Below are 17,501 nucleotides of genomic sequence, written 5' to 3'. Positions count from 1 at the left end.
CAATATTATCGTAAAATAATGCTAAATATATGCGTAACAATACGACATATCAATTTTATCAGCTCATGCTGCACTTTTCTTTTTAAAAAGAATTAAGTGAAAGCAAAAAAACTTACTTTTTGATCCTAAAATGTTTGATGTGGTCTACCGACGCCATTCGTTTTCGCAACACTGTCAAATGATTGTTGATAACAGCTATTCATTGTTGCCATACAAACATTAAAATTAAATTATGGTAAGATTTTGGTAAGTGGTAGAAAATCACATCGGGTCTTTCAAAGCCTGGCTCTTTCATATACACTCTCCCTACTTCGATTATATAAACATGTGAAACATGGTTTTGATATTGCTCAGTTTTGAAGGCATATGGGCGGAGATTATGACAATATAGAGGTCCAATATCACCAACATCTTCTGCTGTGTTGTCTGGTAACGTTTCGTTTTTCTATGTATCATTTTTAATGAATTTTGAATAACATACAATTTTGGTAGGGTATCTTCATTCATTCCACTGTATGTGACTTCACGAAGTTAGTATCCACAAAATGAATTTTGGATAATAGCTGTTATCAATTTCTTTCTTCCAATGAAAACACTTTCCCAATATCAGAACAAAATTACAGTCTCCCGACGCGCGTTTCGCTAAGCAAGTTAGTGTCCTCAGGAGATCATTATGATTAAATTTCACTACTATGTTGGTGTTTTTATATGGTGGCGTAACTACTACCTGTTAGTAGTACCTAACTACTACCTGTAAGTATAACCCAACTACTACCAGGTATTGATCCTATGCCAAACTACCTGTTTTTGTCATACCTTTAATTTGTGTTAGTGAATATCCCCTACAATTTTTTGCCAATATTCATCTGTTTTTTATTATTATCATTTAGAATTATTACCTATGAAATAGAACTATACATAGAACTCATTCCACACTTTTCAATTTCCAAGCTATCGAAGGCATCCAAAAACCTTTTGTCATGTACCAGTCTCAAAAATTTCCCACTAATTCTGTGGCCGTCCTCTATGGCATGTTGAGCGACACTAGATTTCTCCGGTCTATGAAACCGAACATGCGAAACATGTTCCTTGTACCGAGCCAATTATAGTCCGTTTGATTCGACCAATATATCCCTTATCACAATTCTCGCAGTTTATTCCGTAAATCTCAGACTTCATTTTTTCCAACGTCTTGTCTTTCAGACTGCCCAACACTAGTTGAAGGGTTCGTGCAGTTTCGGAAGCCATCCTTATATTGAATTTTTCGAATGTTTGGACCAACACATTGGTATATTTGGGTTCATATCGAAGCACTATGAATTTTGAATCTTCCTATTTTCGAAAAGTCGAGGCATTACGAAGATACTCCCCAAATTTTTGTTCTCAAATTAATTTTGCTCCTTATCTTTTTTTTCCAATCTTATACCTTTCCCCGCTCAAGGAAAATGTGAGCAGTCTGTGGACAAGATATTGTAGTTACGCCATTTTTTGTTGTGGGCAGGTATCATAGGAACAATAATAGGTTGTAGTTAGGTAATGAATAGATTTGGGAAGCTGAATCTGTTTAAATGAAAATCTGTTTAAAATATGTTTTTACGTATCAGCTGTCGCCCCCATACGAACAACAACTCTCAGAAGTTGGGAAACTTGTGCGAGATAAGGACTAACGAGATCTTACCTTTCAACGTGTGATTCCTAACACGGTTGCAGAATCATCCCCGCTTCAACCAGATAAATTGTCTCGAAAAAAATATCTGGTCGAGGCGGGAATCGAACCCACGATCTTCCGATCGTGAGTCGGGCGCACTACCACCGTGGCCAATTCCACAACACTTGAATACAATACACTTATTGAATGAATGAATCGAAGAGTTTTTGTATAAAAGTGAATAATTATAAATTTTAATTGCAAAGCTCTTTCTACTTTCGTCATCATCAGTTTTCACCTGCAACTGAGTGATCTAATTGAAAATAAAGTTTTTTTGTGAGAATTTAATTTTTAAAATTTTGAGGTTATGAATTTAGGACAATCATTATTGATTACTTACTTGTCAGGCAACAGGAAGTATCGAAAAACGAGGACATAGTAAATTTGTTAAGATTTGGTTTGTATAAACCTAATTAGCCTAACAACCAACGCAATACATGTTAGAGATTCAGGCCATGTGGTTCGGTCAAAATGTGATATGAATGAAAGGCAACTCGTGACAGAATGTGTCAAGACAGTGTCTTGTTAAAAATAGTGGTACCAACCAATTCAAAAAGCAAATTTCCCCACTCTTTGGGGTGGTGCCAGTTCCTCTTTCACTATTCCCAAATCCTAACCTGCCAGTTAATTCAACCCCAGGTATTTACAGAAAACGTACTTTTGAATTCAGAAAATCAATAATAGATCAGTCAAGCATATATTCATACTTCTCAAAAGAAGAATATTTGTGCCATAACCAAACCAGAGTTATATTGAAGTGTTCATTTCATTGCCCCTCATTTACCCAAATATCAGAAATTTTGATATTGGTTTTTCGTGAAAATTTTCAAATATATTTCTGTAAAAATAATGGAATCGTTCAAAATTCAACATTTTGCAATTTTATGAGTCTATACAACCAATTCGTCTCGAACAATCGTCTCTATTATAACTCTACTAGAATTTGGTTTGTCACATTACAATATTTTTTCACTAACCAAAAACTTCAGGATTACAACTTCAGGAATGACGAAATTAAATGAATCTTTGAACCCAAATTTTTTCCTTTGAACCTACATACATATTTCAAGATTCTAGGTTCAGTAGCTTCAGCTGTATGTTAACATGAGAGTGTCAGTCAACCAATAGGTACTCACCTATACAATACTAGCTGTTCCTGCTGTTTTACCAGCGTTACCGTGGGAACCTATCCTATGTGTTATTCCAGGTCATGATCTATGTAATATATCCACTTACATTCGAATCCGCTAAGCTGTTCAGTTGTGAAAAAGTGAAAAACGTAAATACCTACATTCATCCATCCTCACAAACTTAACGCATTTATAATCAAGAAGTAGGATTACCAATGTATTTTATCCTAATGCTTTCAGTTTTTATTTGCTGTATAAGTGTGTACATATTGATTGACTCATATATTAACGTAGAGCTGAAACTACTGAACCTAGAATCTTAATATGCAGGTAGGTTCTTTGTGTAGCGTAAATGAGCAAAAAGAAAGGGATACAGGAAAGTCCACCCCCCAAGAGAGAAAAATAGGGTTTTGAAGATTGTATTGTATTTCGTTAGTTTTGAAGTTGGACACCTGAAGTTTTGGGTTATTAAAAAATATTGTAAATATTTGTTAAAAATGGCCTGTCACGAAACTTAATGTGACAAACCAAATTCCATGCAGGCAACAAATAGTACAGTTATAATAGAGACGATTGTTCAAAACGAATTGGTGTGATTGGTGACAATTTGTAGATATTAACAAATAAACCGACATCAAAAAGTCTGATATTGTTGAGAATTCAATTGGAAATTCAACATAAATTCGTATGGCAGGAAATACTGAGTGGGTTTTTTTTTGGGCCTGAAGGAAATGTGCTTCATAGATGAATATATTTGATGAAATGATTTGAAATTAAATCATAAAAATTTTTTTTTTTAGAAATACTCCCTTAATTTGGTGTCTCTTAATGTTTGACATTTGAATTGTGGATAGCCACCATGAAATAATGTTGAATGAAAAAGTCTGAAACTTCCTGAATTAAAAAAAGTCATTTTTTTGAAAATATTTTTCTGCATTACATTGAAAGTACAAACTTACCGAAAAAATGTAGTGAAATAGACCATTTCTATTCGAAAATAGAACGTGAAAGCACAAGTGGAAAATAGTAACTTGATTGAATAAACAAATTATCATCTGAGGTTGTAAGTGATACTGTGATTATTAAAATTCACGTTTCACCTGTCCTTCTGGTCCATTTTGGGAATTTGTTTAGGGTTAGCGGATCTTCAAGAGAACACAATTCATTTCATTTTCAGAAAACGAGCATTATAAATAGAAATAACTAGACGAAATTATCAAATTTGGTAATTATTGATAATATATGTCATCAACAATATCAACCATACAAGTACCTCATTGTTATGCTTTGAAATTATAGTATGTAGGTAGCTGGTCGGTTCGAGGAAGGTGCTTTGTTCACTCACTCCATAGACCGATGTGTAAGTCGGTGGTTCAAGCCACAGGCCAGATGATTTTCACTTGCTATCGTCCAACCCGTGTTAGGAATCACACATTGAAGGGTAAGACCTCATTATTCTTCAGCTCGCACAAGTTTAGACTTCTGAGGGTTGTCGTTCGTAGGGGGGCGACAGCTCATTAATAATTTTTTGAGTCATATTTCCTGACAGATATGAACCCCTATTGAAAATCAGTTCCTGGACATTTTTTATTGGTTATGTCCAAGCGGTTCATGGGTTGCAACAACAAAAGCAGTTTTAACAGAATTGTGTTATTTTCTCCAGTGAAAAGTTTCATCGCAATTCATGAATTCCAGTCAACTGCAAAGCTCAATGATGTGAAGAAAAGCTTTTTCAATTCCATTCAAAATACTACGGAATATTTTGGGAAATTATTATTCACCGGAAAATCAGATTTGAAATGAAATATAAACTGTTCCACTCGAAAAATCGAGAAAAAATATTTTCAAGTATTCAAATTCGATAAAAATAAGATTGCATTTTGAGATTAACCCCATTGGAAGACATACCCTCTAATTTAGTTCTCATCGAGAATAGTTCCAATTCAAAAGATAGTTTTTTGTCATTATTTTTTGTATAATTTGCAAATCCTATATTTCAAAAATCACAAAATCTAAAATTTTCAATGAAGGCTTTGTATCACACACTCTATGTTAAAGTTCTCAACGGATAATGATGAGAAATTCTTGAAAGCTCTAATAATTGTCCATGGAGTGTTACATAAGTTAATTAAACAAAGATAGGGATGTGTAAAAGCATCCTCAGGTTTTCATGCCTTACGTTTCGTCTACTACTGCGGTAGACATTATCAAAGACAATGTGGTAACGGTAACAACAATCGAGCATCCACTCGGATACTGCGACCGTTACCACATAGCTTTGATGATGTCTTCCGTATCAGTAGATGAAACGTCAAGCATAAAAATCTGCAGACCACAGCCAAAAAGTTAGAAACAGCTTTAACACAGTCATCTTCGGCAGTGAATGTTTTCATTTCGTAAAGAAAAGGATTTTCAATAAAAAACTGTTACCATGATTCAATATTTTAATACATATGGAATTTGAAACCAACGGAACAGTTGTGATTTGAAAATATTGATACATCTTTGATAGTCAATAATAGTCTATACAGAATTAGAATGATGAAAAAAAATTCCACTCGAATTTATGAGATTTGAAATCATGAATTCTTTAACAAACTGTATCGTATCTAGTACATACATGTTTGTAGAATCAAAACATCACACTGGTTTTGTGGAAAACGATCAAGTAGAAGTATAATGGATTCAAAGGAAATTTCATAATGAAATGAATTGGGAAAAAATAAATGAATAAACAAAAATCAAATTTCACTCAGTGTACTTTCTTTGTTGTTCATTAGCGTTCATATTTGTGTAATCACTTATCTAAATATCCCAATTAGCTCATGACAATTGAAATAAATTCTAGTCCAGAAAATTCAATGAAAAATACTGTTAAAACTTCTTCTCATAATTGACAGAAAAAATATAATTCGCAACATTGAATTGAATTTTGACTTCTTCACTATAGGAAAATCCTCAAATAATTCTTCCACATCAAGGACATGGATGAGAGTGAAAGTTACCGTGTCTAACATGTCTAACATCTGGTTCATTTCTAATTGAATCAAGGATTCAATTAGTTGTTGTAATTATTTAATTTCGCCTCAAGTTGGGTGAAAAAAAAAAGTTGAAATCACTTCAGCTCTCTATGAGAATAAAATATCGCCACTTACTTTCTATATATATATTTTCATGTTCAACTAATGACGAATCCCATTTAGGTTATTGATACTTTCCTTACTGTAATCGTTATTGTTCATTAGCAATTCTTCTTCGTTAGATAATATCACAGTCTTATTGTCGAATACTTTCCCTTTTACGCGATCCTCGATATCCTCGCCAGCGTAAGACAACAACGGAGAAATTTCCACTCCGTCACAGGAAACTTTCCCACCCGCATTTTCAATATAACTCTTATGCAAATTCAACAAATCGCGCCTCGAGGTACGCGGGCAATCAACATCCGCAGTATCAGCATTTTTCAAAGCACTGAACTCACTATTGCGAGGAACTTCCCAAGTGACGAAGTTGTCAGTGAACTGGAAAACGTCGAACACGAATTTCTCGATTTTGATACCGTTGCTAGTCGTGGGCTTGACCTTAGTGCCATCCGCGTCCACATAGGGAATTTTTTTCTTCGCTACGTGCAATTTCAGCTTGGACTCATAGTTGTTTGCGATTTCATTCAGGAATTTCGTAGAAAAAAAGTGATTGCAGATGTTGCCAGCTCTGAACACCAAGTTACCTTCTTCATCTCTGAGATTAGCGGTCTGTTCGGTGATTTCACTGTATTCAACAACCTGAAAAGAACCATCCACCTGACACACTACACCAACCGCCTCTGAAGGTCCAGATTTTTTCACCACCTTGGCTCCACAGTCGGCTCCTTTTTTGACGCAGTAACCAATGAACACGGGATCTGCTACCTTCACCAGGATGTTATCAACGCTGTGAACATGGACGTACTTTATTCCTCTGTGTTCCATGTCCTTCAAAATGCCGTTGTCTCTAAGTGCTCTATATATTCCGCCATTTCCATCTGGAGCCAAGGAAACAGAGTGTTTTTCTTCCAGAAAGATTTTTCCGTTGAAATCAAAGCATGGAAGAAGTCCTTGCTGAAAGAGAACAACATCTTCTTTCTTCAATCCAAAGTGGTCGTTTTCTCTCAGAAACTTCTCAGTGGTTTTATTTGTAGGGCCACTAGTCATAATATACCAACAGATTTTTCCAGCTAAACCAGTCTGTTGTTTCGCAAGGCTCACAACCCTGCGGATTCTCTCAGCTTGGATTTGGAATAGAGTCTTTCCTGAAGGAAGACCAACTGAGTACATTCCTTTTGGATAACTCACCCCCAGTCTGGTGCCTTGTCCTCCAGCCATAAGCAGAACAGCTACGTGACCGTTTGCAATTTCTCTCAGACCTGCTGTTCTATATTCATCAAGAAGTTTGGCGTTGATCCCTTCTTCGGATTCAAATTTGTCAGACGGTAAAGGCTTCATCTTGCTATCTAGTTTTGTCACTTCTTCTGTCAAAGAAGATTGGGCTTCTTTAAAAAGTCTATTCACCTCATCGAATCTGATAGTACTCAACTGTTTAAGGAACTGCGTTTTTTCTTCATCTTTCAGTTCATCCCAGTATTTCAGTAAATGAGACTGCTGGCAATCCTCCAGAACTTTTCGAAAATCACTCACGGCCGTCATTGTTGGTCACTGTCTGATTTCGTCTGTGTTTTCGGACATGCACGGCGAAGGTGCAACGGTTGACTTGCCCACGTTGTTTTACCTTGTATATGCCACGGTCGCCTTTCTAATCTCGAGAATGCCTCGACTTGCGTAGTGTCGACGGTACCATATTCACTGAGTACTTTTACTCTATTAATATGATGATAGTCTGTGGGTAACGGTGATATTTGTATTCGAGATCACTGAACCTTTGGTAGGTTAGTTGTAGCTGGAACAGGTATGATTAGTGCCTGTTTCAATCATGTTATTTACGAATATTTATGAAGCATGAGTGTGATCGTTATCAATATAGATGATTTGGTCTCATTACTGTTCAAATAATATTCTAGGAATTCAATAACTTATTCAGATTCAATATTTCATTGTTGGTTAATATTTAAATTCTATCGACGAGTATTGATTTCAAGAATTTAATTGAATGTATCTTCATTAATTCCTAGCATGTAACCAAATTCTTTTTACATGCTCTATATTTGCTTCACCTGTAGGTATGTATGTTTGTAACTCTCCTTTTCATTTCATATCGGGATCTGTGTTTGACAGAATTATCGACATTATTTCTTGATCTTTTCGCGGGCAGATGGCGCTGTACGTAACCTCCTTGATATAATTCGAACTCACTTCATATGTATTTTCTTCATTTGAAAAAAATATTTCCTTTAATTAACATTAACAAGCTTGATATCAGCTTCACCCGTATGTATGTATTTTTATTTTGTAACACTTATTTCCCGTTTGAATACTCAGGATCTGCATTCGACAGAATTATCGACATTATTGTTTGATCAATTCGCGGGCAGATGGCGCTGTACCTGACCTCCTTGATACCCGTGGGTTAGGCTACCTATCGGGTGCGTCCGTAGGTGGCGGATAGGGGAACGGCCAGGGGACTGGATGCCCTGTCAGGGAAGCCAATGTGACCTTACAGACGGGGTCGCCGAACTCCTGGTCAGTGGCAGAAATGAGTAGGGTAAGAGAAACTAAAACCCCTGAAGAGCCTTTGCAAAACATGCCACTGTGGACCAGCCTACCCAAGCTAAGGTGTGAGGAATCGTGCCGACAGCTGTATGGCCGCAGGGTGATATGCAATGACGAACGATCACCTTGGGGAACTGGGCGAAACCTCATTGTAATCAGCTTACCTCTGGTAATGCGGGGCTCTGCCAGAGGAGACCACCTCTTCCCTTGCTACTCGTGGGAAGACACGTGAATGAAACAACATAAACAACAAAAACCAATCCCGGAGCTGGACAGAAGTGCTCACCTCAATCTGAGGCGGTGGCTGAGGTTGAACAGAAATGCACAATCTACCGCTTGGAATGAGGCTGGACATAGCAGATCACCTGCAACAGCAAGGGCACTTCCTGCGGCGGACGCCAAGAGCTCCGCCTTAAATAAAGGCAAGAAACCGGCTGCTCCTGCAGGAAAGCTCCCTCAATTGTGCAATTCCACGGGGGGAACCCCAAGAAGGTTGAAGAAACCGCGGAACGACAACGACAGAGTATTTGTTCGGAGAGTCTTGACCTACACCTGCCAATATAAAGGAGATGTCTCCTAGTGACCTATTCTACTCTACAGATACAGAACCTCCTTGATATATTTGGAACTATATTTACACGTATGACACATGAATGAAACAACATAAACAACAAAAACCAATCCCGGAGCTGGACAGAAGTGCTCACCTCAATCTAAGGCGGTGGCTGAGGTTGAACAGAAATGCACAATCTACCGCTTGGAATGAGGCTGGACATAGCAGATCACCTGCAACAGCAAGGGCACTTCTTGCGGCGGGCGCCAAGAGCTCCGCCTTGAATAAAGGCAAGAAACCAGCTGCTCCTGCAGGAAAGCTTCCTCAATTGTGCAATTCCACGGGGGGAACCCCAAGAAGGTTGAAGAAACCGCGCAACGACAACGACAGAGTGTTTGTTCGGAGAGTCTTGACCTACACCTGCCAATATATAGAAGATGTCTCCTAGTGACCTGTTCTACTCTACAGATACAGAACCTCCTTGATATATTTGGAACTATATTTACACGTATTTCTTCATTTGAAAAAAGTATTTTTTTAACACGCTTTTATTAGCTTCACCTATATGTATGTATGTATGTATGTATGTTTATTTGTTTGTTTGTAACTCTCAAGCTCAGGATTTGTTCTTGTTCTCCTGAGGAAAGGTGTGAGATATGTGTGTCCACTATTATCCTCGATGTGTTATTCATCAAAGAGTTGCTGATGACCCAAGTGGTCGATGCGACTGTAAATAAATACATTCAAAACAAAATTTTGCTGATATTATGTCAGCCCATGTTACAATAGATCCGTCTAACATATCTGCTACCTGTAAATATTTATCAGACTTGATTGTTAGATCAAGAATACAGATAATTTTTTGTAGATAATATTCAAGTATTTCCAATGTGATGTACGTAAACAATAGTCTTTGAATAGATTTCGTAGAAGCAATAATACGTCTATTTTTATAAGTCTTTTGTTACCACCTCATCTAATAATAATCATTTTGAAAATCAAGGGCTAGGCAGAATGTACATTGAAATCTCCAAATTATCTTTCGAATAAAAAAAAGCAAATGATCACAAAGATATGTAGATCATGGAAAGCAGTAACTTTCAGACACAAACTGCAAGAAAATACCTTTCGAAACAACAACTTTCATATAAACTATGAAATAGATGAAAGAAAAAATACTGCTGGATTACCTTCTTTCATACGAACATTGTAATATATAGAAAACAGTTTTTTCCGTTCAGTTTCTATTTCGAACATTTGCTATGGAATTGAATCAGATATTATTCACAGAATTATTACACAAAATAGTATATGGAAGAGTCGAAATTTCCCTTATAGACAGGCGATCCCGCAGCGATTTTAGGTTATTCTCGAGAAGTTCCCACTAGCGATCAGGTTGTGGGCAGCTCATAGCCTGTGGAGCACTAAAGCTCGACTTATTTCCCCATTCCCACCCCAGGCCTACCCGTACTTGATTCTGCCAATTTGACCACCAGCTACTGCATCCGGACTACAATAGGACACATGGAACACACATGGAACACCCATGGAACAAGAATCGCAATGCCCAAAGAACATGAGAAAATACCCTCACCATACTGACCTAGTCAGTAGAACACAGATAACTACAACAAATATGATTCATTATCAAACTGAACGCCGTATTCTACGATTCTTTCTTTTTTTTAATGATAATTGTAGCTCTTTCAAATGTGTTGATGTACTTTCAAATCGGGACTAAAACCAATTTGAAGAGCGATTCAATGACTAAATCGAGGACCCAATTCGAGGACCAATTCTAGATCTCTAGATACAAACCGATGACATCAGATTATCATTATTTCACAAATTCTTTCAATATCTCACGTTGGTGTCGAATCTAAGGACATAGCCTATCACGCCGATGACCAGCGTTCAATTCTCCGATCTTTTTTAATTCCCCAATGACGTGTGCTGAGACATCTCAAAGGTGTGGAGAGTCGGAAAAAATGACAGGTCTGGTCGTCTTTTTGAATTATTCCACAGAAAATTCAAATCTCCCACCACTTGTTCTGAGATACAGAAGCGTGTGATCTGATTAGCTGGCAAGCTGCGTGATAATTTGAGGACGCTACGTGACAATTTGGTACACTTCGATTGATTCACCGCTGGGTGACAGGACACCATGTGACAATTTGGTGTACTCTGGTTGACTGGGTGATCTGTCCGCCTTGTATGGCGAACTGAGAGGTAACCTGGCTGGTGTAATGACGTCACAATCTGCCTGAATAAAAGCTACTCCTACATTGAATAAAACTGGCTATACTTGATGAAAATACATATTAAAACTAATTAATACAGTTTATTATATGATTTTCACTATAAAGGGTTTCAGAAAAACGGCAACACGTGTTTCGCTATACAATAGCTTTCTCAAGCGTGAACTAGTTTAGTTTACGCTTGAGGAAGCTATTGCAGTCAGATGACTCTGCGTGTGGATAGCCATGTTGTGGGAACTATAACGACGTAACTTCTCTCTCCTCAGGCTGAAAAAATTATGGAATAATTTTGGCGGCTTGGAACCAAATCTTCTTCATTGGTATTTTCTTCCGGAGTTAAGTCTGAGTTGTTACTGACTCTTTAAAATACATTACTTTTGGTTAATTGAATTCTATTACCGAAAGTCATTAGATCTTCTTCCCTATGAGGTCGACTTCTAGTTAATTCTTGAACTAAATAGTCCAATAGGAAGTTCATCATTCAGATATCTCTTTTGGAAATATCAGAACTGAGTTAGACGGTAATACAAAAACAATGTCTTGTGAGCTGTCTGTGTGAAAGGGTTATATTTTTAGGAGTGATTAATTTTTGGGAAAAAAAGTTTTTGGCTTTCTACTACTCCATTACGATATCATCGATGACATAAGCAGATCAAACTTATTCCGTGACATTAAAAATCGTAATTCATGAATGAATTGTGTGTATTTTCTATAATGTTATCCAATTTGGTACTGAAGAGCCTTTGGGCAAGTGTCTTACGGCGAAACATCGATGTATACCAGTGAGGATGACAGTGTTCCATGTAAGTGCAATTTGTTACCATTCATTTGAAGTAGAACTCATGTGAATGATATCTGATTTCAATTCACAACTTATGTTTGAAATACAAACTGAGTAGAGAAAAGTATCTTCTGTATAATTCAGTGTTCATATAGAAGTATTTGTTTCGAAAGTATGTTTTTTTTCTTTCGTGTAATACAATGTTTATATCAAAGTAGCTGTTTTAGGAAGACATTCTTTCAGTTTGTATCTGAAAGTTACTTCTTTGCATGATCTACACATCCATGTATAGAGTTACTTATTTTCAAATTGATTACTTCCTTCCTTTCTTTGGAAGATTCCCTCATCTTTTTTTGTATCAAGATGAAGTAGTAGAAAGCCAAAAACTTTCTTTTCCAAAAAATAAATATATGTTTTACAATTAGCAGAATATATAGGGTCTTCCAACAGAGACTTACGAACTTTGACAATTAATAACGGCCATCTTGTTGAGGATACATCTGTCAAATTAGACGTCATTCCTTCAGTCATTGATTCATCATAGACAGATATAGCATTCATTATAGGTGCAAATAATGAAATTATTTTATCAAAATTGGTGTTATGATTGGACAACGTACCACGTGCTCCGTCCAGTTTACGGCCGCCCTAACCGTTCTATCGAGAGGACAATTAGCAATGTGATGGATGAATTTGAGTCCACTGGTTCAGTAAACGATAGACCAATGTCCGTATGTCGACGAAACGAAAGATGTCGAAAACATCTTCGCAGTCTGTGAGAATGTGCATAACTTGGCGAAGTAAGCGTCGTTATTTGGGCCTGCACATGTACCACGAACTGAGAGTAAACGACCATTGACAACGACATAGACACTGGATGAATTTATACGTGAACAAAATTGTCGAATGTGGGACAATGCCCATCCCATTGAAATCCAATAGCGTCCAACGCACCCCGAAAAAGTTACTGTTTGGAGTCGATTTTGGGCTGGCGGCGTCATCGGTTCATATTTCTTTGAGAACGAGCACTATATGTCGATGATCACCAACTTCTTCTGGCCTGAATTGGACGATTCGAACACCAACGATATGTGGTTTCAACAGGACGGCGCTACATGCCACATAGCTCATGCCATTTTGGATATTCTGCACGAGCGATTTGAGGTCATGGTCATCTCACGTGGAGGTGATGTGAACTGGCCACAGAGATCATGCGATTTGACACCATTGGATACTTTCTTGTGAGGTTTCTCCAAGCTGCAGGTTTATGCGATAAACCACAAACCACAGTTGTTCTCAAAGCCAACATAACCTATGCCATCGGTCAAATTCAGCCTGATTTATGCGCCAGAGTCATGGAAAGTTGGAGTTTTCGGATGCGCTCCATCCAGAGAAGCCGTAGTGGACATTTGAGCGATGTTATATTACACACATAATGGCATCAATAGGTCTTTCAAACGAATAGCAAATTGCATACACGCTCAAAGACCCTATATCATCCATTCATTGAATACACTATCGCCATCATCCATATACCTGTTCTTTGCGTTCGATCATTCAAATTCTCTAATGATACGATTCCACGCCTGATAGAAATTTGCCTCATCCCACGGATTAATAGTGAAAGGCATTTGTATGGTTGAAGCAGGAACAAATTTACACATTATATTGTTGTCAAGGTTAACTTATTATTGTAAATACCAAATTCGAAATGAACTGTATAAGAAGTGGATATTTATCAAAATTGCCGTACCCATAAAATGCACAGGGTCAGTCGGTTCTCTAGCTGAATGAAGGTTTGTCATTGAAATAAAAAGAAATGATGTGGTTCTTTGTGGCTTGATTATTTATTGCTATAAAACAATTGGGGTTTTTGGGGTATGAAATGCCATTTTTCAAGTGTTGTGTCATTGTTAAATGTCAAATGTCATTTCAAAAATTTCTTTTTTTTTGTAATTTCAAATTTTTTCATATACCAGATTACATAGTTCATCATAAAATTTTCCACTGCTATTGTTATTTTTGAAGAACAGAAAAAAGCTCACTAATTGGTTAACCATGTTTGACGATCCTACAAGTTTGAATATTTTTTAAAGTGCATAGAAGAATTCATTCGTATTTGGCAATGCGCTGACTCTTATTATTACATCCATTTCAACTGATTCAGTTTTATTCAACTCAACAACTCAAGTGGTTATCCTGAGAGGCAGTTACCTTTCCTCACCAACTCATATTGACATGTTTTGCGGATACAGTTGTCCTGATTCATAACGTTTGTATCATTCCTACATTATCATCAAATTCAGGAAATATTTTGCTTGCAAGATAATCAAGTATGAAGGTTTGATTTTTATGAATTAATATCTTAATAAAGAATATATGTGCTGTATTTTCATGTGGGTATGTTGCAAAGTTAAAAACGTTCCACATGTATAATTTTGATCAGATGAATACCTGCTGCTGTGATATTTGATATACATTATTGCAATGGTTATGATTTTGAAAAATGAAACTTAGAAATGGAAAAAAACAGATTTCCTGTTTTTTAATGATGAATAATTACTTCAGAATATCAAAGTGAGAGAGTGTAGTTTATCTACATGACTATCAAGTCAAGTCAAAAACGTTTATTAATTTTTGGGTTAGTATGTAATTAGGTTATATTGGGGGAAAGACAAGGGGGCTGCTATAGAATTATGCCTCTTCAGGGTTGGGTTTAGTGTTTTAACTATTGGTTATCTTGTATCAGAGTCTGGGTTTTTCCATTAAGGCAGTCCGTATCCGTTGCGATAGTCGATTTTTCCTTTAGGTTCAGGTGGTTAGGCTGGAGGTGTTAGATTTAAGCTCTCAGTTCCTTTCAGGTTGTAGCTGTCAACTATCCGATTCCCTGTGTGTACTCCTCCAGGATGTCTTGAATCTGCTTCGTCAGGTCTTCCATTGGTTCGAGGAGTCTTGCTGGAGAAAACAATCGTGAGCTTCTTCCTAGGTATCTGGCATATCGTCCTTGGAGTTCTTGAATTCTTAGGTTGATTGGGGTAGTTTTTATTAAGTTATATTGGTTTTGGATAATTGAATAGAACTGGACAATACTTCATGAAAATCCATATTAAATCACATTATTCGTGAAAGTAATTTTTCGCTAAAAATTCAATGACTTGAACAATAACAAAATGCCATTGAGTGTAATAAATTGAAAATCAAATTTAGAAATATCAATGTCAAAGCCTGTTATGATAAGAATTTTTTTTCAATGTCTCCAATTTCTCGAAAAAGAATGATAACTTATGATATATCATTGAAAAGGTGAAATCTGGTTCTATTCTCGAAAGAAAGAATCCAATGTAGCGCCCATAAGAAAAAATAAAGTTGGTGGCCGGAAGACGAAACGTCTTAGAAATAACTGCCAATATATCAGAAATTTTTTGTCCATTTCTGAAGACGGAGGCAGATGTTGGCCTCCGAAATGTGAAAGGCGAGTATCGTATTATTTCTTAAGAATTTTTTCTGAAAGGCAAAATTGTTAAATACGACAATTTACTGATAAATAGAATATTTTTCTTTGTGAAAAATCATTTAATTTTTCGCAGTAACCTATTGTGGTGAACTAAAAAGTTTGCCCTTCTACACTTGTATAAAGTTCTCCATTATAAGTTTTATGTTGAAGAATCATATATAAACGCGCCCCTTCTATTCTCACGGGTGGCTCCCCAGTTGCAATATTTGAAAATCCTTTATTATGCGCATCTAAGACCTAAGAAGCACCTATATCCCAAATGTTATCTTCCTAGGACTCACCAGTACGTAGGAACAGGAATGAATATGTGAGTGTTAATTGAGTGACTTTCCCATTTTAAGTATAGATTTAGATACATATTTCAATATGCATAATATTGGACAAAGCCGTTGCCAATCAGAAGTGAAATTTATAATTACGTTAAGCATTTCACCTACTGCGAAATAAAATATGCGTAAATCATTGTTGTGAAAACAACTTCAAACCATAGAAATATTGAATTGTCAAGATAAAAATACGAAAACTTTGATAAGCAAAATTGTATACAAGTATTGATGGATTATACTCAGAAATACTAGATGAATGTGATGTAAGTTGATTTCTACCGTCAAAAAAGGAATGTTTTTAGGGGAGATACCTACGCAGAACTTTCTTTCTCTCTACATTTCTGGAAAACTTAATTTTCCAATTATCAGTTCAGATGTACAAGCTTTCAGAAAATTTAAATAGGTAACTGAATTTGCATTGGAGCATTCGCTATCTTAATGTATGTGAGTTTTGTGTTATATATTTGTATCTGCGCAGGTCGGATAGTTTTTCACAAATAATTGTAAGTTTCGACTTGGTTAGCTTTTCACAAATAATTGAGAGTTCGGGCTGGGGTCAATTACAGCTTTTTTTCCAGGTATGAAATCATATTTTTCACTGATTTACTATTTATATGCCTATAGCGTTCATCGAGAGTGCCAAAATTAAGCAAAACATTAAAGTTCAGGTTTTTCTCGAAGTACTGGACAAACTTCACTAGCTAATGTCTGGTAATTTTACTTTAATTATTCAAACGAGAATAGATGACCACAGTTTTTGATCGAGCGATCATCAGGGCCACTATAAAAACAATTACCTGATGATCACCAAATTATCTTAGAAATATAGAAGCTAATCCAGTTCCTCAATATCATCTGAACTTTAGCAATCAAAAAATTTCTGTAGAAAATATAGATACCTTTTCAAAATTTCAAACGGTGGCCAAGTTGGACGGCACCAGTATAAAAATTCTATGAGCATATTCTGATATTTATTCGAAAGTTTTCTTGACCAACTTTCAACATATTTTCAATATTATTTTCAAAATTATTGTTGAAGGGAAATATTAAGGATGACACAACATTGCTTTATTTTTCTAGTGATACTAAAGAAGTCTACGATAACATGAAAAATTACATTATATTCCTAAACTCTTGGTTGAATTATCATAAACTGAGTTTGAATTATGAAAAATCTCCTTAAATGTTGATAACTAAAAACAAAATTACAAACAAAGAGAATTTGGCTGTTAATAACAAAATGATTGAATATTGTCAAAACACAAAATTTTTAGGACTATACATTGATGAAAGTCTTTGTTGGAATACTCATATTGAGATGTTAGAAAAGAAAATCGGACCAATATTATTAGGAATATTATATTAGGAATATTATATAGGATTATTTAGGATTAGAAATTTTATTCAATTAAAATATCTCAAATGTAAATATTTCTGTTTGGTATATTCAAATCTACAATATTTAATTTCAATTTGGGGAACAGCTAATTTATCAATAATAAATCCTCTCAAGACACTGCCAAATAAAA

At 36.1% G+C, this 17,501-nt stretch overlaps 1 protein-coding gene across 1 annotated transcript; it reads right to left on the bottom strand.

Annotated features, from left to right (window-relative positions):
- Positions 1–5,268: 5,268 nt before the first annotated feature.
- On the bottom strand, positions 5,269–7,648 carry LOC111511112 (UDP-N-acetylglucosamine pyrophosphorylase mmy). Its single transcript, XM_023167114.2, has one exon. The coding sequence runs from the start codon at positions 7,518–7,520 to the stop codon at positions 6,021–6,023; it is 1,500 nt and encodes a 499-aa protein (XP_023022882.1). The 5' UTR covers positions 7,521–7,648; the 3' UTR covers positions 5,269–6,020.
- Positions 7,649–17,501: the final 9,853 nt, after the last annotated feature.

The sequence above is a fragment of the Leptinotarsa decemlineata genome, unplaced genomic scaffold (genome assembly GCF_025532065.1).
Source record: "Leptinotarsa decemlineata unplaced genomic scaffold, Ldec_3_MD MMD2_tig00026299_RagTag_RagTag, whole genome shotgun sequence".
Lineage (NCBI taxonomy): Eukaryota > Metazoa > Arthropoda > Insecta > Coleoptera > Chrysomelidae > Leptinotarsa > Leptinotarsa decemlineata.
Note: the sequence above shows the minus strand (reverse complement) of the source record. Positions and strands in the feature narration are given on the sequence as shown.

Bases quoted from the DNA above. Each gene is read 5' to 3' on its own strand.
- LOC111511112 (XM_023167114.2), bottom strand. From the start codon at position 7,520: ATGACGGCCGTGAGTGATTTTCGAAAAGTTCTGGAGGATTGCCAGCAG.